The sequence below is a fragment of the Hyperoodon ampullatus genome (assembly GCF_949752795.1).
Source record: "Hyperoodon ampullatus genome assembly, chromosome: 9".
Classification (NCBI taxonomy): Eukaryota; Metazoa; Chordata; class Mammalia; order Artiodactyla; family Ziphiidae; genus Hyperoodon; species Hyperoodon ampullatus.
Genome location: NC_136922.1, coordinates 107,556,856 through 107,583,859, shown reverse-complemented (window position 1 = coordinate 107,583,859; position 27,004 = coordinate 107,556,856). Strand labels below are relative to the sequence as shown.

Sequence of the window (27,004 nt, the reverse complement as noted above, 5' to 3'; positions counted from 1 at the left end):
TAGCACTAAAAACTATGATTGCATCAGCTAAATGGGTTATAAATTAAATTTCCATAATGTATGCAACTGAGATACAAATGTAAGCATAAATCAAGGTATTTTCTAAACACAGGTTAATTATACAACTTCAAAAACTGCCAATTTTTTATGCAAAATAATCCACTTAGCGTTTTTCATACTGGCCTTAATTCTCAGTCAGCTGCACCACACTTGTTCCTAGAAGCTTATCAATAACTACTTGTCATGAAAAAATAGCAATAGGTAGATGGAAAAAAACCCTATAACGCATTTTTCAACTGTCTGTCTTTTATGAGTGTTTATAGCTAGAAATTGTGCCAAAATGATTTGAAATAAAAAGGATTAATTATGGTAGAAGCCTTTTAATATAAGTAAGTGCAGTCGCAATGCAATTAATGCAAATCATGGCCCTACCGGGAGAGTCAATGTGAGCCGCATCTCAGGCCGTTTCTGGTTGCGGCCAAATAACTTCAGTAATTTACTACATTAAGAATCAATAAAAAAAAATAATGCTTTTCAAATGCATCTCTATCAATCTTCAGGTAGTTCTAAAGTGAACATTTATAACTTAATCTAAAAACTATATCAGAGATGTCTTGTTTTAAAGCCATTCTAATTGAGCAAGGAGATAATTTTAGTTATTTCAGATCATGCTAGCCTCGGAGTTTGAAAAATAAAAGGTATGTAAAATAAGGATGTAAGCTGATAGCAGTATGCTATTTAATTTAGTAGCTATGCTTCAGAATTAATAACTGAGAGATGAAAAACATGGTCTCTGGGGCTACTATTGATTTTTATGATAAGCTCCTGCAGGGCAGGAAACACATCTGATCTTCAGTGCAAGTCTACGTACAACATACAGTGCCTAGTCATTTAGCAGATTCATTAAGTGCCAACTGTGTGCTGGGGACCGCTGATCTGTAGGATGGAATTCTGCATCCATGAACTTGTTTGCAAAAAACCACTTATTCTCTTTTGAGACTTTTCAGGTTATGCAAAACTACGTGTATGGGGCTTCATTTCAAACCCTTCCGCACTGCTTACTCCTGTACCCCTGTCCACACCACTGCCTGACCCTCAGCGACACGGCAGGGTCTCACCTGCGCCATTGCCACCCAGGGGGACGAGGTGTCCCACCAGCCCTGGAAGCGAAGGAGAGGTTTTTACTTGTTCATGGCAACTGATAACCCTCACGGAGGGTTTGACAGCTTTCTTTTCAAAAACAGCTCTTTCACTTCTGAAATCCTGTGAGGGTGCTAGACGGGTGGGGGATGAGAGTTCACGCCTCAATCCTGTTCTCCTCACTGGGTACCCAGAAACCCACCCACGGCGTGGCAGCCACTCTGTCCAGCGACTGCCGCCCCCCGGGCCCCTCCCCCCAGCTCAGGCCCCACAGAGGCTGCCCTGTCCCTCTCACCGGGCTCACCAGAAGGTCTCCAGATGATAAAGCACTCACGCCTCCACAGCCGAAGTGACAAAACCCACACTCTCATTTCTACCCACAAGAAGTAAATATTGGGACTTCCCTGGCAGGCCAGTGATTAAGACTCTGCGCTTCCACTGCAGGAGGCACGGGTTCGATCCCTGGTTGGGGAACTAGAGTCCCGTATGCCGCACGGCGCAGCCAGAAGACAAAAAGAAGTAAATATCTGGGAGTTCTAGAGCAGCTGTTATATTCCTGCTCCTGGAAAGACACTCGTTAAGGTACCCCATACAACCAAGAACTTGTCTCCATAATTAAAAGAAAACATTTTGCAGGCTTAAAAATTCTACTTTCACCACCGGGATAATAAAATATTAATTAGACTCTTGAACTGTGAGGATCCTGGTGTCCCTCAAGGGTAGGAGGCGCCACCGCCACGTACTGAGGACCCTTGCTAACTAACGAGGGTGACGATGTCTGTGACATGCCCCACCCATGAACCCACCTCACACTGACCTCCCCGTCCCCTAACCCCTCTGACACTTAAGGCTCTACCCAAACTACCATATTACAGCACTACTTTTTGGTAACAGCTTTGTTGAGATATAATTCACGTACCGGACAATCCGTCCATTTAAAGCGAACAATCCAGTGGTTCTGATATTCACAGAGTTGCGCAACCATCACCACGATTGGTTTTTGAACATTTCACACCCCCAGCCCCGGGCAGCCAAGGGTCTGCTTTCCGTCTCTCCGAGTCCCTAGGCGTCCCGAGTGGGGACGCGCCCGTCCGGGCACCAGGCTGTGCACTGCCGCCCACGAGCCCTGCCAGCTCAGCCCTGCTCCAAAGTGCCGACCCCCCCTCCCTCCCTCCCTCCCTCCCTGCCGCCAGGGCAGCAGCTCTGCCTCCTTCCCAGAGACACAGCTCCCGAGCCCTTGTCCCTTGAAGCCACTGCTCACGTCTCCCTCCAGCAGCCACCCCTTAGAAGACTGGGGGTCGCTGCCCGCCGGGCCCCCTCCCCAGCCCCTCCCCAGCCGTGGGACAGGCTGCAGCCCAGCCCCCCAAGTGGAAAGCGCCCCCCCAGGGCAACAGCACGCAGGCACCCGCCTGGCCGGCAATCCTGGTGGCCTGGCTGCCACCCATCCCCGCGAGACGCCCCTCGACCTCCGCGACCTTCCGGGGGCAGCTGGCAGGCCCCCAGGCCCCTGCGGGTTGCAGTCTGGGCTGTGCAGTATCGCGCTGCTATAAACACTCCAGCTCTTGCGTTTTGCCGAATATACACACTATTTCTGTAGGGATACAGGCTCCAGGACACCATAAGGTAGGTACTTCTGGAAGACGCTGCTTCCATTTTCTCGACCCGTGTGCAGAGGCTTTGGCCTCCACCACTCCAGGAAAGCTGCTTGTCCACACTGCTGACAGAAATGGTCACCTCTTAGTCCTTATCTAACTGACCTACGGGTAGCATCTGACCCGATCTGTCATTCTCTCTCCCTTGAAACAGTCTTCATTTGGCTTCCAGATAAACCCTTCCAAAAGAACACTTTCTTGGTTTTCTCCTGACCTTTCTAGCTGCTTCTTCTGAACTTGTGTTGCTAAATTCTCCTTCACTCCCTGAACTCTAAATCTTGGAAAGGGCTTTCCTGTAGCCATACCCACTCCTGGGTGACATCACCCAGTCCTTGGGTTCCTGCTGCCACTTGGGCTACTTCTTTTTATTTAGTTACTTACTTATTTATTTTTGGCTGTGTTGGGTCTTTGTTGCTGCACACGGGCTTTCTCTAGTTGCGGCGAGCGGGGGCTACTCTTCGTTGCGATGCGCGGGCTTCTTCTCATCGCGGCGGCTTCTCTTGTTGCAGAGCACGGGCTCTAGGCGCGTGGGCTTCAGTAGTTGTGGCGCACGGGCTTAGTTGCTCTGCGGCAGGTGGGATCTTCCTGAACCAGGGCTCGAACCCGTGTGCCCTGCGTTGGCAGGTGGATTCTTAACCACCGCACCGCGCCACCAGGGAAGCCCTGGGCTACTTCTAACAGCAGAGGCCAGGAGGCCTGTTAAACGTAACTCATATGCTATCACTCCTCTGCTCAGATCCCCGCTGCTGGAACCAGGACTCCCAGCCTGGTCTGTCTCACTCACGGAGAAGAACAACAACCTACTGCTATCTCCCAAAGTTATCCAATTTTAGAAACAAGAGTAGCAATATACATCTTCACTTGGCTACCTTTTCATAAAGGAAATTTACTCATTTTAAGTGTTTAGAAGGATTTAAATGGGCCGAATTTATTTTTAGATAATTATTGCCCTTATTGCACAAATAAAGGCAGGGAAAGTCATGCAATACACTTTACGCAGCACCAGCAAGAGTCTGTGCTCCTAATTTTCCTGGTGAGAATCTAACATGGCTTAGAAAAAGGAAAATGGCCCCAGTGTTAATACTGACCCATGTTAAACTAGTGTTTGGGAGTGCTTAAAAAATAAGAGAAGGGATATCTTCATGGTAAGCAAGATCTACTTTCTGTGGGAGCAGAAAGAATTTTGGTGAGTATCTCAGAATGGCTAAAACCACGATAATATTTTTGGTACTGGAAGTCAACTGAATTCTGGAATACACCTGCCATTTTTACTGTACAGTAAACTATTTTAATTTCATGTTTAATTTTGAAGAAATAAACTTATATAGAAAACTATGACCTTAACTAGCAAGAAGAATCATCTCCAGATTTGGGAGTGCTTTGTTTTTAATGGAAAAGAATACAAATTGTGATTAGATGCTATAAAAGCAGTTACAATTCTCAGAAGGGATAAGGTTCAAACAAAATAACCACTCATAAGTTATAAATTGTTCATATTTATAAATTATGATCTTTGATTTTTCTGTTTCCAAAAAAAGCTGAAGGTCAACAAGAGCAAACTCATGATGAATCGTCCACTGTGGTTAATTGGGAGATTCAGAGAAAGCTTCCTTCTGAAGTTTGCTGATATCAAAGTAAAAAAAGTCTTAACATTGTTTGGAAGACCTGTGCTAAGCACAGAATGCTCAACTATTTACTGAATGTTATGTTTAAGAAAATCTAAGGGAAAGATATATTAACTTTAGAGCTCAGAGCACTTAGTCTGATGACAATCAGATGAGGAAGCTCACCTACACTGACCCTTAATGAGTCTGAGAGTTCAAAACAAGATATTATAAAAGAGAAGCTTTGCCATTTAAGGACCAAAGTAACTTAAATTATTACTATTCACCTCAATCAACAGTTTTAAAGCCTTTGCAAATTCTGTGAGCATTTTATAAAAGGACTCTAATGAATAGAAAAATAAATTCTCCCAGCTCTCAAAAATCTCAGGATAAACTGTTAACTGCCAATATTATACTCTATGATACAGTAAGTGCTGAATTCTACTCAATATAAAATTATAAACTGTGCTGAAGTTTCACCATCTGCTAATTAAAAATTTGAAATGTATGATCAAGATATTATGAAATAATTTGATTTACAGGCATTCTGTTTCAATTAAATCAATATTCTGAAGCAAGAAAAAAAGAGCTAGTTCCAAATAGAATTCAAATATGATGAAAGATTTCCTTCAATAAATATTCTGAACTTAATCGGCTTAAATGGACGTAGGTGCCTCTAACTGTTAAAAAAAAAAAAAGTTCAAGATGACATTACCACATCCTTGAGCTGTTTATTTATTCCCTGTCTAGAGCCTGATTTACAGGCGATAAAATGCAATCACAACCCACACCAAAGTAGGAATCATCTGCTAATGGAACTTTTAATGGAGAAGTGACCAGTGACATGAGGTAATTCTTCCTATGTAGGAGTGCTCTTGAAGACCTCTTTGCACTTCATCACAGTAAACAATCACTAACATATGCATTAAAGAAAATTTAAATACATTATGACCCAATAAATATCATAATCAATCAATATACAATTTTCTTCTCTTAAAGATTTAATGTTCAGATACCACACTATTAGTGCTATACTATTACACTCACTTAGATCTGGACAATTTTTAACATGTTGGTACAAAGTTTAACCCTTTGTGATCAGATATGTTTTAGAAACTACTGCTCCCTTAGGAATTTCCATGCAGAAAATTATATGAGTAAAATCCTTAAAGTGAGGAACTAAATTAAGTACCATCCTCAAATAACTATAGCTTTGTTACTGGTTTTGTCTAAACTTCATTATTTTAAAGAGCTTTGAGATAGAATTTATACAAACTTCATTTTTAGGAGAAAGGTTTAGATGCCAAATTTTTCTCCCTGGAATCTGGTTTAAAGAGATAACATATTCCAGGGCTTCCCTGGTGGCGCAGTGGTTACTCATCCACCTGCCAATGCAGGGGACACGGGTTCGAGCCCTGGTCTGGGAAGATCCCACATGTCGCGGAGCACCTAAGCCCGTGCGCCACAACTACTGAGCCTGTGCTCTAGAGCCCACGAGCCACAACTGCTGAAGCCCGTGTGCCACAACTACTGAAGCCCGCGTGCCTAGAGCCCGTGCTCTGCAACAAGAGAAGCCACCACGATGAGAAGCCCGAGCACCGCAACGAAGAGTAGCCCCTGCTCGCTGCAACTAGAGAAAAAGCCTGCGTGCAGCAACAGAGACCCAATGCAGCCAAAAATAAAATAAATAAAAGAAAAAAAGAAAATAAAGAGGTAGCATATCCCAGAGTACAGCAGTGAGAGTGATCTGTTATCCCCTCTGAATCTACAGCACTTTCCAAGACCGTGTCGTCAGGACAATTCTCGATGCGAGCAGCACGTCACTGACCAGCGACACACAGAGCTCCCAGTGAGCCAGAAAGCTTCCGCGAGCCAGGATCATCTAGTACTTATCCTGCCTCTACATTAATCAAGATTGGACGATTCATACATTCAGGAAGGAAAAATAATATAGAACTGTAATAAGCTTTAATTTATGCAAATAAAATTACTCTGTTGTCTGTCACCGCACTGTATAAGAACCACTGAATTTAGGGAGTATTTCAGGTTAGGCTACCAAAATAAAGGCTCATCTTCACAGAAAGAACGACAGCACATCCTTTCACAGATTTTCGCGCAATGAGTTATGAAACTTACATCCTCGGGAGGGAGCTGAGACTGAGTCGAAAGGGACCACTGACAGGGAGAGATACTATCTCCTGAGAACTGACAAGAAGGACAGCACACAGCTCCAGGTGGGAGAGATGCATTATGCCTTAAAGTGAATTAAGGCGAGAAAATGATCTGTTTGAAATTTATGCTAAGGACTCTAATATCAGGTCAATGCCTGAAATTTGTCACTGAAATAAGGGGAGCCTGAAGAAAACATACTGTTAAAATGGTGAGGTCAAGTTGAAGCCCATTACTAAAGTTGAAGAACATTTAAAATCTGTATTATTAATATAGCAACATTTGGAATCTGAACAAATAAATAATAACTGGGCCTATAATGATGCATCTCAAAGAGATACAAATAAAGGAGCATGATTTTTATATCCAGGACATACCAATTCTCACTACCCCTCTGCTTTGTTAGGCCTGGGGTTCCATTACCATTTGTCATTAACAAACACACACACACAACACAAAACTTACTACAGAGCTACAGTAATCAAAACAGTGTCACACTGGCATAAGGCTAGACATAGAGATCAATGAAATAGAATCAAGAGTTCAGAAATAAACCCTTACATTTGTGGTCAGCTGACTCTCAACAAGAGTGCCAGGACAGTCTTTTCAACAAATGGTGCTGGGACAGCTGGATATCCATACGCAAAAGAATACAGAGGAACCTCCTAACTCACACCATCTACAGAAATAAACTCAAAATGAATCAGAGAGAGTGGCATGGACACATACACACTACCAAACGTAAAACAGATAGCTACTGGGAAGCAGCCGCATAGCACAGGGAGATCAGCTCGGTGCTTTGTGACCACCTAGAGGGGTGGGACAGGGAGGGTGGGAGGGAGGGAGATGCAAGAGGGAGGAGATATGGGAACATATGTATATGTATAACTGATTCACTTTGTTATAAAGCAGAAACTAACACACCATTGTAAAGCAATTATACTCCAATAAAGATGTTAAAAAAAAAAAGAATCAAAGACATAAATATAAGAGCTAAAACTACAAAACTCTAAGAAGAACATTCAGGTATATATTTTTGTGACCTTGAATTAGGCAATGGTTTCTTAGATAAGGCAACAAAAGAAAAACAAAATTTAAAACTTTTGTGCTTCTAAGGAGAACATCAAGAAAATGAAAGACAACCCAAAGAAAAGGAGATAATATTCGCAGACCACATACCTGATAAGGGACTTGAAACTAAAATATATAAAGGACTTAATAAAAGGCAGACAACTCAATTTAAGAAATGGGCGATGGACCTGAATAGACATTTCTCCACAGAAGACAAGAAGCATACGAAAAGACGTTCAACATCATTAATCATCAGGGAAACGCAAATCAAAACCATAATGACACACCACTTCACACCCACTGGGACGGGTGTTACAAAAAAGACAGACAATAGTAAGTGCTGGCAAGGATGTGGAGAAAATGGAACTCGCATACACGGCTGGTGGGATTGTAAAAGGGTGCGGACACTTTGATATAGTCACCATATGACCCAACACTTCCACTCCTAGGTATGTATTTCTCTTGGCAAGAGAAATGAAAATGTACTGTCCACAAATGTCCATAGCAGCATTACTCATAATAGCCAATAGTGGAAACAACCCAACAATCCATCAAATGACGAACTGATAAACTACGGTACATATTCACAGGATGGAACATTATTCAGACAGAGAAGGAATGAAGTACTGATATATGCTACAACATGGAGGAACCTTGAAAACATTACGCTAAGGCAAAGAAATCAGTCACAAAAGGCCACATATTGTGTGATTCCATTTATATGAAATGCCCAGAACATGCAAATCACAGAGACAGGAAGTAGGTTAGTGGTGGCCCAGGGCTGATAGGACTGGAGCAGAATGGGGAACAACAGCTAATGAACATGGGGTTTCCTTTTTTAGGATTTGTTCTGAAATTACAGTGGAGATGGCTGCACAACTCAGTGAATATACTAAAAACCACTGAATTGTACTCTTTAAAAGGCTGAATTTTATGGAATGTGAATTGTACTTCAAAAAAACTGTTACTTCAAAATAAGTCACAAGAGCATCACCTGCTTTGCAGGCATCAATTTTAATTAAGCTGCTTCTCAAATGGGCAACTCCATACACTAAGCTTCAAGGGAGGGTCTGTTTAATATAATAAGTATCACAGAGAACAGAACTACAAATAAAGGAATTTAATTGTAAAGTTGAAAATGATTATAGTTCTGATTAATTTTTATAGAAAATAATTACGTAGCAACATTAGTTTCTTAATTACTTATTCAAAGATGGTAAAGCTGCTGAGTAATCACCCTGGACACCGAGCTCCGAGCGTGGCTTGCACTCAGCCTGCCACTGGCTCAGTGTCACCACCCTGAGCAGAGCTGCGCCCCTCGTAGCCCCACCTTCCTGACCTCCCAGCTGCCTTCAGCACACTGCTCGCCCCTCCTCCGTGGCACACGTTCTTCCCTGCTGAGGCCCCGCCTCCGTGGGTCTCCTCCCCACGTGCTCACTCTGCACAGTCTTTCCAGACACCGCAGTGCAGCCCTGCGTCAGCCGGGCGCTCACGAGTGACCACCCCCCCTCACCTAGTCTAGCAGAGATGGCCCCTGGCCCTCCACCGGCCCCAGGGCTGCTCAACGCTGCAGCCACGAGCCACAGCGGCTGCTGACACCCAAGCTGATGAGAACGACGACATCACAAGGAGATTCCCTGCACCAGCCCCAGGGCAGCCGGACAACACCTGTGCCATCGCAGCAAGTTCCTGCAGAGGGTGCAGCTCTGGGTCACACCTGCTCATCAGTTCTTTGCTGCGTCTCTCCCAGGATCCCAGACCACCCCCCATCCCCCCACCCTCCGTCTGGCTCTTTACCCATGGACACTTCACCAAAGATTGCTACCCTATCTTTGAACACCAACCAAACCATCCACCCATTCTTCTCTGGAACTTGTTCTTTCTCTAGAGATCCTCTCTCTCCTTCCCTTGGGAGCCAAGCCGGCTGAAAAGGCCACTGACACTCCTTCCATCTGTAAACCTTCCATTTCCTTTACCTCACCCCAAAGCAAACTCATTTCTACCATATGCCACCCCACTAAAAACATCACCAACGACTACCCTCCTCACATCCCCCAGCTGAGGGATGGTTACATAAATGTGGCTACCCTACAACAGAATATTAATTGGCAATGAAAGGAATGAAGCACTGACACATGGCACAGCTTGAGTGATCCCTGAAAACATGCTAAGTGACAGAAGCCAATCACAAAAGGCCACATATGTTATGATTCAATTTATAGGAAATGTACAGAGTAAGGACACAAATAAGAGACAAACGGTACCTTAATAGATTAATTAACAGTAGAATAAGAAACAAAAAGTAGATTAGTGTTTGCCTAGGTCTTGGGGGTGGGAAGGGAGGAGTAACTGTCAATGGATACAGGCGATGAAAATGTTCTAAATTTGTAGTGATGGTCGTACAAATCTGTGGATGCACCGAAACTGCTGAATTGTACTTCTTAAATGGGGGAGTTGCATGGTTTGAGAATTCTATCTCAATAAAACGTTACAAGAAAAAAACACCCAGAAAACAAAAACTTGCTGATAAATCCAGTGGTCACGTCTCAGTCCTCAGCTGACCTGACCTCACAGCATGACGCCAGGTAATCAGGGCACCGTCACTCAGGACCAGATTGCTGTCCTCGTCTCTAAAAGCCATTCTCCACGTGGGTTCCACAGGGTCTCCCTAAAAATGTACCGAGTCTGTCACCTCAGCCATTGGCTGAACACAGTGATTCTGCACGACCCACAGGATGACGAACCAACTTGCCATCATGGGACACACCAGCCTTTTACGGTCTGGCTGCCGGCTGGTTCCACGGCAGGGCTGGCAAACCTGTCCTGGAAAGGGCCCAGCAGCACGTACTTTAGCACTGCTCAGCTCTGCCCCCGGGAAGGCAGCCACAGACAATATGGAAGTGACATTCCAGTAAATCCTTTTAAAAAAAAAAAAAAAAGAAAACAAACAATAAAATAGGTGGGCAGACTTGCTCTGGGGCTGTAGTTTGCTGCCCTTAGTTTCAGACTGTCACCTCTGGTCACTCCTCTGACTTTCAGAAGCCGTACTGATTACAGTCCTTGTGTTATAATCCAGCCCGTCTCTAAAAATGTGTTGGACAGTAAATATTAAATATCAGGCGTTCCTATTCTACTATTTCAAACAGTGGAAATAAAAATGCATTCCTAGGGCTTCCCTGGTGGCACAGTGGTTGAGAGTCCGCCTGCCAATGCAGGCGACACGGGTTCGTGCTCCGGTCCAGGAAAATCCCACATGCCGCGGAGCGGCTGGGCCCGTGAGCCATGGCCACTGAGCCTGCGCGTCCAGAGCCTGTGCTCCGCAACGGGAGAGGCCACAACAGTGAGAGGCCCGCGTACCGCAAAAAAAAAAAAAAGCATTCCTAGATGATCCAAAAACCCTAACAAATTTCCCCAAAATACCATGAAAAATGTTTACCTATCTGTATAACACCACACCCAGGTTCTTGGGCAACATAAAGCATGAACTTCATTTATTATCAATCTCAGTAGTTAGCGACCACGGCGTGTGCACTATACTTTACAGAACCAGGGAGAAGTTACATTTTTCTTCTACACTGCAAGAAACATCCCAGTATGAAGAGAAACAGGGAACTAACTTGAGGAAGGGATCTTCTGAACTGGGCCCGGTGCCTGGCAGAAGTGGGTGCTGGGAGCCAGGAAGGGGGCAGAAGACATCTCCTCACTCTGACGAGGTGGGCCGGCCAGGAGGCCCGAGGCTGGACTGCAGCACCCACACGATCCTCCCACCTCCACCCTCCAGACACTGCAATGGGCTGCTGACTCAGACGGTGGACTTCGGGTAAAACTTTTTGTCTGTCATGACCGTGAGTACTTGGTAGTTAGTTTGAGTACCAGGGAATCCTTGCACACATCCCCAAACGCACCGTGCTCTGTAAGTTACGACTGGTGGAATGAATTCATTCATTCATTCAAAAACCAAGAATCAGGGCCTCCCTGGTGGCGCAGTGGTTGAGAGTCCGCCTGCCGATGCAGGGGATACGGGTTCGTGCCCCGGTCTGGGAGGATCCCATATGCCGCGGAGCGGCTGGGCCCGTGAGCCATGGCTGCTGAGCCTGCGCATCCGGAGCCTGTGCTCCGCAACGGGAGAGGCCACAACGGTGAGAGGCCCGCGTACCACAAAAAAAAAAAAAAAAAACCAAGAATCATTAATTTTCAATTTCCTATGGGAATAACCAGATGATTTTCCACCTCACTTGCAACAGCTGGGCATAAGTTTCAATTACTGATTTTGGTGGGATACTTGCCAGCCACATCCTGTTAGGATTAGTAATTATCAACACTATTTAAGTGCAAAGAAGCAAACAAAACAACCTTGTACGTAAACGTTTCCATAAATTAAAATGCTAGTAATCAATTAAAAAGAAAAAAAAGAAGAATCCCTTTCTTGGGGGACTGGACCCGGGCTGTGGGGAAGAGCCCCTCCCAACGTAACTGGAGCCCCACCTCCTGTGCCCCGCCTATGGCAGCCCACAAGCTATACCACGGTCTGAACGTCTGCGTTTCCCCCCAACCCCACACACACTGTGACGGCATCAGGAGGTGGGGCCCCGGTGTAGGGCACGAGGCTGGAGCCCTCGTGAATGGGATTAGAGACCTTTGCAAAGAAGCCCCACAGAGCTCCCTCACCCCCTTCCGTCACGTGAAGACCCAGGGAGCAGGCACCAGCTCTGAACCAGGAAGGGGCCTCCACCAGATAAAACCACGCGGTGCCCTGATCTCAGACGCCAGGCTCCAGAACTGTGAGAAGTCAATTTCTGTTGTCTGTAAGCCACCCAGTCTGTGGGATCTTGTTACAGCAGCTTGAACAGACTAAGGCCAGCACTGCTCTAGTTCAACAATAAGTGGGACTGGCCTCAGTGGGTACCTTCGTCCTGTTCCTGACTTTAATGGGAAGGTGTGCTTTCAAAGTTTCACCATTAACTAGGAAGTTTCCACTACGTTATATAACTAAATTTTCCTTTCATTTACAATAAAGGGTAAGGTGTGTTTGTATATGGTGTATACCATCAGGTGTAACATTCTGGTTACTACAGCATTACCGTAATATCCTTAAGTGGCCAATTTTCAAGAATCTGCATACAACATATATAACACTTAAACTACACTGAATAACTATGGCCTTCCATCTCACAGCACTTTGAAAATTTTATAGAACCTTAAAAGAATCACTTTTAACACTGATTATCAACAAGAGCAACTGTGAAAAGACAAAATATTTACAGTACTCATACCTATGCTAGCAGATAAACAGAGTTTTATCTGTATAAACAGAATTTTATATCATGCTTCCCATGTTTTCTACATTATATCAATAATTTTTTAATGTACGTAACTGTGTATGAAATGTATAATGCTATAAAGCAGTTATTATGTAAGAAAACGCGATTCAGGGGTTCATCAAAATTACTTAAGCAATTCTGAATAAAGCTCTTCAATGAAACAGACGGTAACCACACAGAAGCACCGAATTTCCACACCCCGTGGTCTGAGATCCGTTTTGACATAAAGTTTACTTTACCTTTCCAAGCATCCTGCCCAGGAAGTAGTAATGTCTGGCAAAGGACTCCCCCACAAGCATCTGGGCAGCTGGGTTGGGGTACAGCAGCCCTTCGTTAGTGGTCTTAAAGAAGCCCTGGTTGGGGTTAAACCCCGACTTCAGTAGTTCATTTAGAAACTCTCTGAAAATACCACCACCGTCAATGCCAGCTTCGTCCAGGCCATGTGCATTGAGTAAGTGCACACGGATCCGCTTTTTCAAATCAGGCTCTGTTAAAAGAGGGGGGATGGGGCAAGGAGAAAATATTTTTTTAAAAAGCAATAAAATAAGCTGGTATTATAGGAAGTTAGGTAAGGGGAGCAAGAATATTAAAAATATTTTAATGCAAGACTTAAAAAAAAATAATCAACATTAGAAAGAGACAATGAGACAGACTGACCAGTATTTCCCTCAGAGCCTACAATGGGAAGAAGAGAGACGTTCCTTTGCACTGATACTGACAGATCAAGAATGGAGTGAGGCGGGGGGAGGTGTGTTTGGCAGAAAATACAGTTACCCCACATATGCTAAAGGATGGAACAAACTCAAATACCGGGAGGAAGGGAATGGAATTGAGTACCTAAGCATAATACTGGAACAGAAAACTATTACCAAGAAAGGCAAAAAGATAAATGAACAAAGCAGATGTCAATGAAGTTATTAACATTAAAGACCTTTTGAAAGAGGCGAAGGACAGAGAGTCAGAACACCAGAATCTACATCAGTTAAAACGACGTTTGGCTGAAAACTGGGGGACAGTTTTGGTTACACAATGTGCCACAATATGCGATTTTTAAGCTGCTTAAGTCTGCCTGACATGTGAGGGGCGTTTCCACACAGGTCCTCATGAGGAAAGCACTGCAGAAGTAGGGACGCCAGGCACCGGACTCACTTGCAATGAATACAATAGCCTCCGACACAGGTTTCAGGGCACAGGCCCCAGACACGGGCCAGTAGACGTGATTCTACCACAAGTCAAAACCAGGGGCTCCCTGGCTTAATCAGGGAACAGGTCTGACAAAGTAACTGACACGTCCTTCATCGTTTCCCACCAGTGTCCTTCAGGTGCTGTGCACATCAAGAGCCGCAGGTGGAGGGCAACTGAACCCAGGTTCGCAGGGCTGCACCCGGGTCTGCGCTGCAGCTGTCCTTCCGGCAGTGTGCAGTCGCCCACACGTATCTGACCCAAAGCATCTCAGGGGACAAGTGAGCTCTAGAAAACACCCCGGAAAGGGGTTTAGCAGAAGGTCGGTTCAGCTGAACCCCAGCACTGTGATGTGCGAGTGTCGGTACTGAGGTCACAGGACCTGGGGTGTGAATATTCGATACTACACTTCAAACAGGGTCGACAGTTTAATGTGTGGACTGAGGCCCATGGCGCCTGCACAGGAGAGGGCCGCCCACCCATCCTGCCACAGGGACAAAAGCTGCACCGGCAGCTCTCCTCTAGGGCAGTGCAGTGCCCACACCTCCCTCAGGAGTAAACAAACCCAACCAGAGGCAGCAGCAGCGTCCTCTTGCGCTCGTGCTTGTGAGGGAATAACCACCGCTGACGTCTACCCTGAGCTGGCAGAACTCACGCCAAGAATTTCACATACATTTATCACTTCCAACCCTTTAACAACCTCTGGGTTAAGAATATCCCCATTCTCGTGTGAGAAACCCAAGGACAGGGAAGGTTGAATGATTTACCCAAGGACATACAGCTAATATTGTAAAGGGTAGTGCTGTAATTTTAAAACATGTCTATTACCTACAAAGCATAGGTTTTCTACTAAAACACATTCCTTTATTTTTAAAATTTAACTACACTTAAATGAAGAACATGCTTTTCACTGATGATTAAATTCCACAAACAATGTTATTTGCATCTATTTTGATCAATACAATTACCAAACATGTTCACTCTCAAGGCCTAGGTAAAATGCAGAAAGAATTCTAAGCAGGTAACTGTGGATGCAATACAAAAATACAGCTGGCTCTTTGACCTTTACATATATCCTCTCAATACTCAGTTTTCAGGATAAACTATAAGCATTTATTTGTCATGTACAGTATTTCTCAAACTGAATGTCAACAGTTAGCAGCAGCAGATTTCTGAAAAATTCGGAGTGTAAACATTCTGTAAGTGGTGAATGCTCAGCCAAGGCCCGCTGCTAACCCTCTCATTCAAACTGCAGCACTAATCTTCGGGGGTGGGGGTGGTCTTTGTATCTCAGAGGCTCCACAGCCACTCACAGACGTCACCTCAATTGTGGCCAGAACTGAGATTCTGTGGTTCCCTGAAGCTCATTTCTGTAAACAGCAATATACAATAGCACAGTATTTTTAGAATCAAATCTAGTCTTCTAGGTATCTTGCCACTACTTGATTCAAAAGACAGATTAAAAGTATCTACTTATACAGTAAGGTTGGGGCGGGGGGGACCTAAGTCATATATTACAGTTGACCCTTGAAGAATTCAGAGCTTAGGGGCCCACACACAGTTGAAAATCCATGTGTAACTTTTGACTTCCCCAAAACTTAACTACAAATAGCCCACCGTTGACCAGAAGCCTTACCGACAACATAAACCGTCGATTAACACATATTTTATATGGTATACATATTATATACTCTACTCTTACAATAAAGTGAGCTAGGAAAAGGAAAATGTTATTAAGAAAATCATAAAGAAGAGAAAATACGTTCACCGTACTGTACTGTATTTATTGACATGTCAAGTTTACATCATCTGCTTTCAAGATGAATCGCCTGGCTGTCAGTACCTACACCAACACTGTCTTATACGATACAAAACACTGTAGATGTTATACACATTACTAACACTAGACATCAAAAATGAAAAGATAATGTGAAAACGAAACTCCTATTTGTTTACAGGTATAACGATTCATGCACTGATAACAAAGTATCAAGAACATGATTGTTTACGGTAGCCTAGCCTATACACTAAGGAATGAATCCTTACAGAATGTTTATGGCATACACCATTACAGTCATATTCATAATACGGTATTGGTAACATTGTTACATGTTTTTAAAAATCACTTAACTGTGATGATAAGCTGATAAGCAGTTTCTCCAATTACAAGAGAGGGAGGCATACTGTACGGTAACGTAACTTTGAAAGCAATGTTTTGAGAGTAAGAAAGGTAACACGTTATTAATTTTATAGTTAGTATCACTCACTTTGCACTTATGTAAGCACAGGCTGTCCACTTCAATACAAGTTCTGCACACGATGGTCTGTCTGCACGATGAACACCTGGGTGACGATGATGATGACACAGAAATGTCTCACACGGTTCTTAGACTTTCCCAGGAAGACACTCACATACACAACAGCTAAGTTGTTCACTGTGCAGCGTGCTGATTACTCACTGAGAAGTGGACGTGGATCATCACAAAGGCCTTCCTCCTCCTCGTCCTCACGCTGATTAGGCCGAGGAGGAGGCCGTGGCAGGGGTGGGGGAGGTGGAAGGGGAGGCAGGAGGGGCGGGCGCGTTTGGTGTAACTTTACGGGAACAGATCATAATTTCTGCCTGACTTGTTTGCTCTTTTATTTCTCTAGAACTGTTTCTAGACGGTACCAATCCTTCTTGCACTGTTTGCTTTAGTTCCAGTGCCCCTATCACAGAAGGGTCCAAGATGTAAACGTCAGGAGCGATGCTGAACAGTCAGAACCCTGCTGCCAGGTGGCCTGCCGTCAGCCCGCTGCAGGTGCTCTTCCTCTGCATCTTGTCCTCGCCGTTGGCTGCGGTTCAGAGGCTCTCATCTCCACCCCTTCGTCTTCTGTCAGCTCCTCTCACCTGGTGCCTACTAGCACTTGCCTTTTTTCTCCAAGATCCGTATTTTGAAAGCCTTCACCCCACCTTTCTTACCATATTTACAATCTCTTTCATGATTTCCTTGATTGGCTCTGACGTAAATCCTGTGAAGTCACACATAGCATCTGGACACTTTTCCCCAGCAGGACTGTACTGTTTCTGGCTCAGTGGCTTTCAGGGCTCTTTCGATAACAGCTATGGCATCATCAACGGTAGCACCCTCCCAGACTCTCACGACGTTCTCTCTGCTGGGTTCTCTGACATCACGTTGGCAAGCCTTTCCATGGAGCACCATGTGTGACGAGCCTGAAAGGTCCCTGTGGCCCCTGATCTAGAGGCTGAGTTAGGGATGCGTTTTGTGAGCCAGCAGACCACTTCCACGCCTTCGGTGTTGAACTCACAGGTTTCTGGGTGGCTAAGGGCATTGCCAATATCAAAAGAACTGGAAAGGCCATCCCTCATCAACAAGGTGCTTCCTGACGTCAAGGACAAGGCATTGATGGAACCAATCCAGAAAAAGGGCTCTCACTGCCCAGGGCTTCTTGTTGTCCAACCAAAAGACAGACAGCTGGTGTTCATCTTTCCCCTAGAGGCTGGGGGTGAGCAGCTTTATAGATGAGGGCAGTCCTGACCATACACCCAACTGCACTCCTGTCCCCTCCTGCTTAAATGCTCGTGCTCACTTCTCTTCCTTACTAAAAAATGTCCTCGGTGGCAGTTTTTCCCCAGAATGGGGCACTTTTGCCTGCATTAAAAACCTGTTCAGGCAGATGTCCCTTCTCTTCGACGATTTTCTTAACAGCGTCTGGGAGCTTGTCTGCTGCCTGTTGGTGGGCAGATGCTGCTTCTGCTGTTATCTTGACAATTTTAAAGCCATACTTCTTCCTAAAATTATCAAAACATCCTTTGCTGGCATTAAATTCTTCAGCTTTTGATCCTTCACCTTCCTTTTGCTTTAAGTTGTCATATAAGATACGAAGTAGCAGTATAACACACTATTCTGAACAAACTGGAAATAAATTTTAGGGCTCTCTTGACAATTTTAAGGCTCTCCTGAAAACTCTTGACAATTTTTAAAGCAACATGGTTATTAGATGGTTTATTCTTTTCTTACAACCAGTAAGAGAAAGTAAATTTGAAAGTATGTAAGGGAAATGCAAACCTTTAACAAAACATATGGATATATTTTCTGAGTTTGAAAATTTTTTAGAAAAAGTAAATTAACTGAAAACACATCTGGCTTTTGTATAAATAAAATATGTAAACTTAAAATATTATGTTATGAAAAAAAAATCACAGTTTCTTACTAATTTTCAATGACATCAATGTCATTGGAAATTAAACATTTAGAGAATAAAACGTGCATAGAAAAAAAAGTTGTCATATATAAAGACTACTTTTTCTCAAATCATATTAGAGTCTATAGATATGCCTTTCTTACAGCAATCCTGCACGCATTTTCAATATGATATTAAAAAGGTATGTCACAAAAAGTACAAGGTTTTTGTGCCTGCTGGTGTAGCTGCTGCCACAGCTTCACAAATTTCCTTTTCTAATTTTTTGTTTTTACAACAGTCCTCACAGTGGATTCATTTGTCTTGAAGTGGCAGTAACCAGAGCTGCAGGTACATGTCAAACAGCCCAACATTTTCTCGTAACGTCATGCCTTTTCTCTGCTTCCTGGGAGCATGTCCAGCATCACTTGCAGCACTTTGTGCTGGTCCCTGGTGTCAGTTAAGGTTCACAGGGTTGCACTAGACACAAGGGAAAACACACAAGAACCGCGAGCGATCACTGTTTACTGGGTTCGCGGTGTCCTGGAGGGGACGTGCTCAGGCGGAGGTGATGAGGGTCACGCTTGTCTCAAGGGGGTCCACAGCACACTGAACTCAGCGCAGGAGCAACAAGAGGAGGCTAAGAGATCGTTAAAGCAGGACAGCGTGCGCTACAGGCACCTGCACGTTTGTTTACATTTCTCCTAACTGTGAAGGGCGCCACACGCCTTCTACAAGTGTTTCTGTAAGTTTTGATAAACTTTAACTTCTTATAATAGGTCTGTGTATGCTTCTGACAGTAAATGATAAAACAGACTAGTATCTATCAATACGTATATTTTATGCACTCATGACATACCTTTTTCTTAATTTTTTCAGTATTTCTAGGTTACGTGGTTTATCTGCAAGTTTTTTCTAATTGTTATAAATCTCCAAAAAGTGTGGCAATATATTTCTTGAAAAAAATCTGCATAAATGGACCCGCACAGTTCAAACCTGCATTGTTCAAGGGTCAACTGTACTTTGATTTTACCCTATTATCACTTCTTCTTCAGAAAAACAATGTAATAAACCCTGCCCATTAAGCAAAACAGAATCCAACCAACCAACACACAAGAGCACAAGTGAGGCTCTCAGGAATGGAGTCCAGAACAGCTCAGAGCCAGCTCTAGCACATCTCATCCCAGACAATGGATGACACCAAGGGCTCACTGTGACGTTAACCCTCACAACACTCCTGGGAGCAAATACGGTCACTTCTCCAGAGTCTCCACAAGGAGAAATTAACATTCGACCCACGCTCTCACCCAGGTAAACTGCTGCTGGGCGGTGGCACAGTGGAAAGAGCATGCGTGGCATCACCACGCCAGGACCCGTGTCACTCTGCTTGCTTAGCTCCCTACTGCAAAAAGAAGTCACTCAACTGCTCTGAGCTCCACCAGGTCAGTTCACTTGCCAGATGGGGTGAAACCCACACTTTAGAAAACTGTTCTGATATGATATGAGATATAAGAACCCATAAAAAATGGATTTGCTTTAATGACTAGATGATGTATGGAATAGTCCTATTAATTGTGATCAGTCAACGAAGCACTTCAAACCAATTTTCCATAAGTAAATTAAACATTCGGAGATGATATTTAATTTTACAATTTGCATAGCAAAATACCAAACAATTTTGACATATGGTTTAAAAATTCTTATTAAGAAGGCCTCACTGAGAGAACACTTGTAAAGATTTAACGCATTGTAACATAAATATTGTAAGATTTTTCCACAATCTTTAAACTCAATGAGATTATCAGCCTGCACAACTAGAGAGCTGGAGTGCGATTAACTTTTACAGCATTTTTAAGCTTAAGGATTCATTGGGAAATTTGGGGCTTATTGTCACTGAGCAGTAATGTCTCAATCTCCATGACATAAAGTTAACTGAAAATCGCTGCAAGCACATGTTCTCATTTTGGCTGAAGAGCTCACGGACATACACTAGCCTGCAGGGAGCGGGACCTGCAGGAAGCCCAAGTCCACCAAGTGCAGAACCGGGTCAGCTGTGCATGTCCACGCCCTTCGCGGTGACCCAGCCTGGGAGACACGGCTCCCAAGACCTGGCTCCCGCCCTGCATCTGAGGAAGCCCTCCAGCATCCAGCATATCTCAGCTCTTCTCTGAACACTCTGCCAGCCGTCTGCCAACTTATGACTCCGTTAGAGCTCTTGTCTTTCTTGTTTTCAATCACAAATTCAACAAACATCTACTGAGCACTAGCTAGCTGGGTGGGCTGAACAAGGATTCAGGATCCCATCTTATACCGTGAGGGCCTCAGTCAAGTGGGAGACACAGACACAGAAACTGCTAACACAGTAACACATAACACAATACAACAGCTACTATAATTGATTATGAAGGACTGTAGATCCCAAAGGAGGGAGAACTTTTTTTCCCCCCAAAATATCTTAGACTAGGTGTCAGAATACCTGATTTCTGCCCCACTCGTACAAAAAGTTTTGAAAACACGACATCCTAGGCAACAGTAACCTGGTATAGGGGAGAGCTCACAGCCTGTGTCAGACTTGAGTTAAAACTCTGTCTCAGTCTGTGATACTTGACCTCAGAGGGCAATGGCACAGATTAAACGACAAAACTAAGCTGGGTTAAAGACAAAAATGCTGCACACAAAACCTGGAACAGAGTACGGGAACAAGTGACGTTAGCGTTCCTCCACTGTTCCACAATATGACAAAATTAGCTCTTTAAGAAGAAAGAAAAGTATTCAAAATGAGAGGTTTTGCTTTCCTAGAAGAAGAAAATGAAATTACTCCCCTGGAAGAAAAGGCAACCGTTATTCTGTATCTGACAACCTTCCAGCACCTCCCAAAGACGTGAGCTGGAGCCTGCCAGGCTTTCGTTTTTAATACCTGCATTGATGTAACACTGATTTAATGCAGTATCATGGATACCATATTCTGAAGTTAAAATTATTAATATATGTATTAATAATACTAAAACTTTTAACACTGGGTGTCAAAGATTAACATAAGACAAAATGTGTCACTGACCTCTAAATGCTGTCCGAATTATTGTTACAATATAATTCTCTTTTATCTAATAGCAGTGTCATTGAAGCACACTTAACCTTTGATAAAGAAATTTGGATTGCAATGGTGTTTATATTAGCGTATTTAACTTGGCTTACAATTTATGATGTTTACATAAATAGACTCTTATATACGACATTTTTAGAATCATAGCTTTTTTGTCAACTAACTTTTAGAGACAGACATTTGGGGGAAAGAAGAGCTTTTTGCCTTAAAAAACAAATCAATATTTAAAGGCTTCTGTAGCAATAATTATTTGTTAATCTTAGAATTATTATTTGATAATATACACCCCCCAAATTTGACCTACATTTGTTTTGAACAGTCATTACAGAACAAGACAATCAACACTAATTGTTAAATGATCACCTTTTTCTATAATCCCCCAGCCTCCCCCTGCCATATGTACACATACAGAGAGAATTATATATACCATTTTCTGGGGAAAGTTTGTCATAAGCATCTTCATAAATATAATTTCTTCTTATTGTGACATTAATTCCATCCAGAAATGGACCATCTCCTTGAACTTCTTGCTTATCTGCATAAATCAACCTTTGAAAGATCTAACAGAGGGGAAATTATAAGGTTACTTGAAAACAACAGATTTTTCGTTATAAACATAAGCAACCAAAAGGAAAAACTGCTAAATAAATCTTAACTTTAACTTTTGTATCTCCATAAACTCGGAAACAAATTTTAAAGGCCAAGATACCAGATACTGATTTTATGCCTTATCAGTAAACGTGCAGCATTTATATATTTGTAATATTTTTCCGTTTCCCCACTTCACAACAAAGTTTAAAAATCCCATGCTATGTCATATTTTTAATATTTCCTTTTGGAAACCTTTTATAAAACTCCAGATGGTGGAGGGAAGAAGAGTAGCTTTGGAAAGCTGTACATTAATATTAGTAGGAATATCTCTATAGTGATAAAATTCAAGTAATTTTTTTATGCTAAAAATCCAGTAGAGGGCACTCAGGAATTATGCAACACCATGTGTATATGTGAGTGTGTATGTGTTTTAATGAAGAAATGTCAATAGCTTTAAATGTTCATCCTGTGAAAAGAGTGGGCGGACTTAAAAAACACCCTCTTGAAGCCAGAAGTGTAGCAGTTTTTAGAAATTGCTAAATAAGTTGGTGAATACAAACAAAACATTTTTTCAAGAGGTATTTGATTGGATTATGCTTTTATAAATCATGGTCAACTATTAACAATCTAATGAGAAAAACATAAATTATTTAATCAGATAGGCACTAGGCAACTTTAGAGATTTTTTCCATTGGTGTTACTTTTTTTTTTTTTTTTTTTTTTGCGGTACACGGACCTCTCACCGTTGTGGCCTCTCCCGTTGCGGAGCACAGGCTCCAGACGCGCAGGCTCAGCGGCCACGGCTCACGGGCCCAGCTGCTCCGCGGCATGTGGGATCCTCCCGGACTGGGGCACGAACCCGTGTCCCCTGCATCGGCAGGCGGACTCTCAACCACTGCACCACCAGGGAAGCCTGGTGTTACTTTTTTTTTTTTTTTTTAAATTTTTATTTATTTATTTATTTATGGCTGTGTTGTGTCTTCGTTTCTGTGCGAGGGCTTTCTCTAGTTGCGGCAAGTGGGGGCCACTCCTCATCGCGGTGCGCGGGCCTCACACTACCGCGGCCTCTCTTGTTGCGGAGCACAGGCTCCAGACATGCAGGCTCAGTAATTGTGGCTCACGGGGCTAGCTGCTCCGTGGCATGTGGGATCTTCCCAGACCAGAGCTCGAACCCGTGTCCCCTGCAGTGGCAGGCAGATTCTCAACCACTGCACCACCCGGGAAGCCCTGGTGTTACTTTTTAACTCTGAGATGATATAAATAACCACAAAACACAGGGAAAGAAACCAAATTCCATACCTTTACTCGCTCCTCAAACGGAACCACAAAGGGCAACTCTGTTAGGATGGCGAGCTGTCTTTCCTCAGACACAGACAGTGGCGGGGACTCCAGACCTACTGCAACACAGTTTAAGACCTTCGTTACTGTGTGTACCTTCCTTTCCAGATTCACAAGGCTACACTGTGCATGGTTCAATTTAAAGACACTCTGGAAAAAGCTGAACTATATACAGGGACAAAAAACCTAACCTGTGGTTGCCAGGGGCCAGGGTAAGGAGCTGGCTACCAAGGCATGAGGTGTTTTCTGGAACGATGAAACTCCTCTACCTGGCTGATCACAGTCAAAAATCACAGCCCAGTAGACACAGCCCAGTAGACTAAAGAGCGAACTTCACAGTATGTGAACTCCACCTCAGTAAACTCGAGTTAAAAGAGTGGGGAGGCCCCAGGGAGCTCACCGTCCAGGGTGGACCGCAGGGGGCCGATCCGCCCCATTCGCCTGAACCTCCAAGCGCTTCTGGACGCCGGGACGTAGAGCTGGGTGACCTGTGGGGACCAGACACCCTGCTTAGTCAGCCCCTCCCTGTGTCCCAGCACACACTTCTACCTTGCCTCAATCGAGCTGCATAGGTGTTTCACATTTATTTAGCTACATCCCTCTCTTCCATCTCCTATCCTTTTCAGGGGACCTTTTCATAACCTCTCTCCTATGCTGGCTGCTCTTTTACACTGTAATTATTTTTTCTAAATACATTCCAGGGAAATCTCTACTTGTTCTATTTAACGATGTGTAATATCTGGACATAGTAAATCATCATAATATGACTGCTTTATGAAGAAAACCACATCACCCTTAAAAAGTTGATTTCTCACTATTACCAAACATTTACTCTCATAATTTTTTTAAAAATTGTCTGATTGAGCATCCAAATAAGGCTGGTATAGTATACTGTCTCTGAATCCTTTTCATCTGTCAGGTCCCTTCAGCCCTTATTTCTGCCCTTGTGACTTTGATGAGGAAGCAGAAGCATTTGTCCCATCGTGTGGATTTTGCTAATTGCAGCATCATGGTGTCAACATGTACTTCTAGCCCCTCCATTTCCTATAAATTTGTCATTACATCTGGAAGTTTCACCAGGCTTGGTCTCCGGGAGAAACACTTCCGAGGTGGACGGTGTTCTCTCCTCGAGAGGCACGCGTGCTCAGCACTGTTGGTCGCAGGTCAGCGATAAGAGCGAGAACTTGTGGGAAAATAGCGGTCAACTGTCAACAGGCACCAGACACACTGCTTGGCTCAGCTGACAGTCTCCCTGGAGCACAGCAGCAGCACAGACCCTCGTCTCCCAGGCCTCCGGCCCACGTCTCCACTGTACTTGACCTTCATCAGAGCAGGCAGGCTAGACACCTTCTTCACGTACTGTCAGCTGGAACACTTCCACGTCGAGAAGGCTCTCACAGCGTCGACTCCATGGTTAGCCCACGAACAGTTCATAAAGGAGAGGCAGGCTGAAGGCGTGACTGCTGCCTTCTTCCCACCAGTATTTAAACCGAGGGTGCTTCCTCTGCGTCCCACAAGGATGGCTGACGAAGTCCTTCTTTTCAGCATCCTCCTGAACTCACAGGTTCAAACACGCCTGACGGTTAGTCCTCTGCGCCTACTCTGCGGGCGCTCGCCTCCACCTCTGGCTGCTGAAGCCCTCTGAGACGGCCCCCGGCCCTCACACGATCTCCCGTGGCCCCCGCTCTCAGGTGAAAGAACATGCCACCGTCTCGCGCACTTCTTCCCCGGACCTGCCACGAACCACTGTGCCGAGGACCCTTTCTTTTCGGTGGGAAATGTTCAGAAACCCCAACATGGGCCCCAGAGGCTTGCACTGCTACAGGACCTGCCACAGCATCTCTGCCTGGCCAGTGGGCAGAGCTCAAGCCACATGCTTAACTCAAAGAGACAATACTTCATGCGGACAAAGCAATGCTTCTAAAACACCCCTGTTTTCTTTAACATCTCTGTGATCTTGTTTCCTCCGTACCCACCACCCTCTGCCCTCAGCCTCAAGTTTCTGAGATGAATCCAGTCATGCGTTTCTCTGACAAACAACAATGAAAACACCTCATGTCCTTTGTTAATGTTATCTTAATTTATTTTGAAATAGATTATACTATTTAATCTACTTTAGATCTTAGTAATATTCAAATTTCTCTGTCCCTTTAGAAAACCAGAAATAAGTTCCATCTCTTAAGTACTAAATATATGCTGAAAATAACAATAAAAGCAAAAATTTTTTTCAACCCCCCAAATCCCCATTATCCTTCAATATACTTTGTGGTTAAGAGCAAATTAGGATTAACAACAAATGCAGGATGCATGTGGACGCCAATGATATTGCTCTACGTTCTACTAGGTGACCTAAGAGTTAGTAACACAAAAGTTTACTGTTAATATTTAGTTACATAATAAGTTAAACAACTTTAAAGGATTTATTCTTCTCCCCCAAAAGATAAAAGCTGAAAAAATACGTTTAATGAAAAATATTTAAAAGATTTAAAAGTAACACCTTATCTGCTTTAATATCTTCTTGCTCTGACAGCCAGTGATTGGGAGGACAAAAATTTCTCCTCGCGTCTCTGGACTTCAACATTTTCACTAGGTTGGTGATAACCTGAGAGGAAGAACAGGAACACGTCACACACAGGCTCGGGAACTACGGCAACACTTCCGGTCAGGAGTGAGAGGCCACGGCACCGCTTCACCTCCGTGTCCGAGGACGCGGGCTCCCGTGGTGAAGGGCTGGCTAGACCGCCACCAGGTCTGTCTGCAGAAAAGCGCCTCGTTCTGTGATTACAGGAGTTAGTTTTAGGTACAAAGCGGTTAATATCTACCGGCAAAGAGAGAAAAATTATTAACACAAATGTGTGCAAGGGCTGATTTCTTAAAAACTGCAAGGGAGGCAGTAATTAAGTTTTAAAACACAAATGGGGAAATGTATTAACCCATTTGAGCTATAATAAAAGACATCTCCAAGTACAGCAATTTCCCTAAGGTAAAACACATTTCTTATTTTTCTGAAAAACACTCTACTCAAGGCTGCTGGCAGCAGGGGAGGGGTGGGGGGTGGGAAGCAGTGTCCTAGACACACCTGTCAACCTTCCAAAAAGAAAGACGATTTCAGTATTTCCCTTACGCAAGCCTCTGGAATTAGGTCTGCGTCCCAGTGCAATTCCACGCAAACTCAGAGTACCGTCCTTCAGAAAGCCTCCCCACGCGCTCTGGCTACCCCCACCACCACCGCATTACCATAGCCTAGTCCTTCACTGCTGTCTTCCCGGTGAGCACCGGCCCCCCTCTGGCTGTGCGGTAAGCTCCCCCATGCACAGAACCCAAGTACCTACCTAGAAACCTAGTAGGTACTTGATGATGGACAATTGTATAATAAATTCTGTGATGTACGATTAAAGAGATCTTAATGGTACTGTCTATTTAAAAAAGACATGAAGTTATACATTAAATAGAAATGTGTTTTGTAACAAACAAAGATAAGCCAACACAAAGTTGTAAAACCAAAGTTTTAAACCTTTAAAACCAGGAGTTGATCAGACAACTACTATGAAGTTAATGACTACGATGGTATTTTCTGAAAAAGTCAGCCAGGCTTTCTGTACACATTGCCTCTAATTCAGTAAAATATAATTTGAATAAAGAACCAGGAAATGT

At 43.8% G+C, this 27,004-nt stretch overlaps 1 protein-coding gene across 1 annotated transcript in view; it reads right to left on the bottom strand.

The window, feature by feature from the left end:
* UBE3C (ubiquitin protein ligase E3C) overlaps positions 1-27,004 on the bottom strand; it is a gene marked incomplete at its 3' end in the record, with an annotated part of 112,929 nt that overhangs the window by 20,282 nt on the left and 65,643 nt on the right. The window contains exons 14-18 of the mRNA XM_079710952.1: positions 25,848-25,952; positions 23,751-23,838; positions 23,312-23,409; positions 21,849-21,981; positions 13,197-13,444 (exon numbers count right to left, since the gene is read on the bottom strand). Of these exons, the coding sequence (XP_079567078.1) occupies positions 13,197-13,444; positions 21,849-21,981; positions 23,312-23,409; positions 23,751-23,838; positions 25,848-25,952 (672 nt within the window). The remainder of the gene's footprint in view (positions 1-13,196; positions 13,445-21,848; positions 21,982-23,311; positions 23,410-23,750; positions 23,839-25,847; positions 25,953-27,004) is intronic.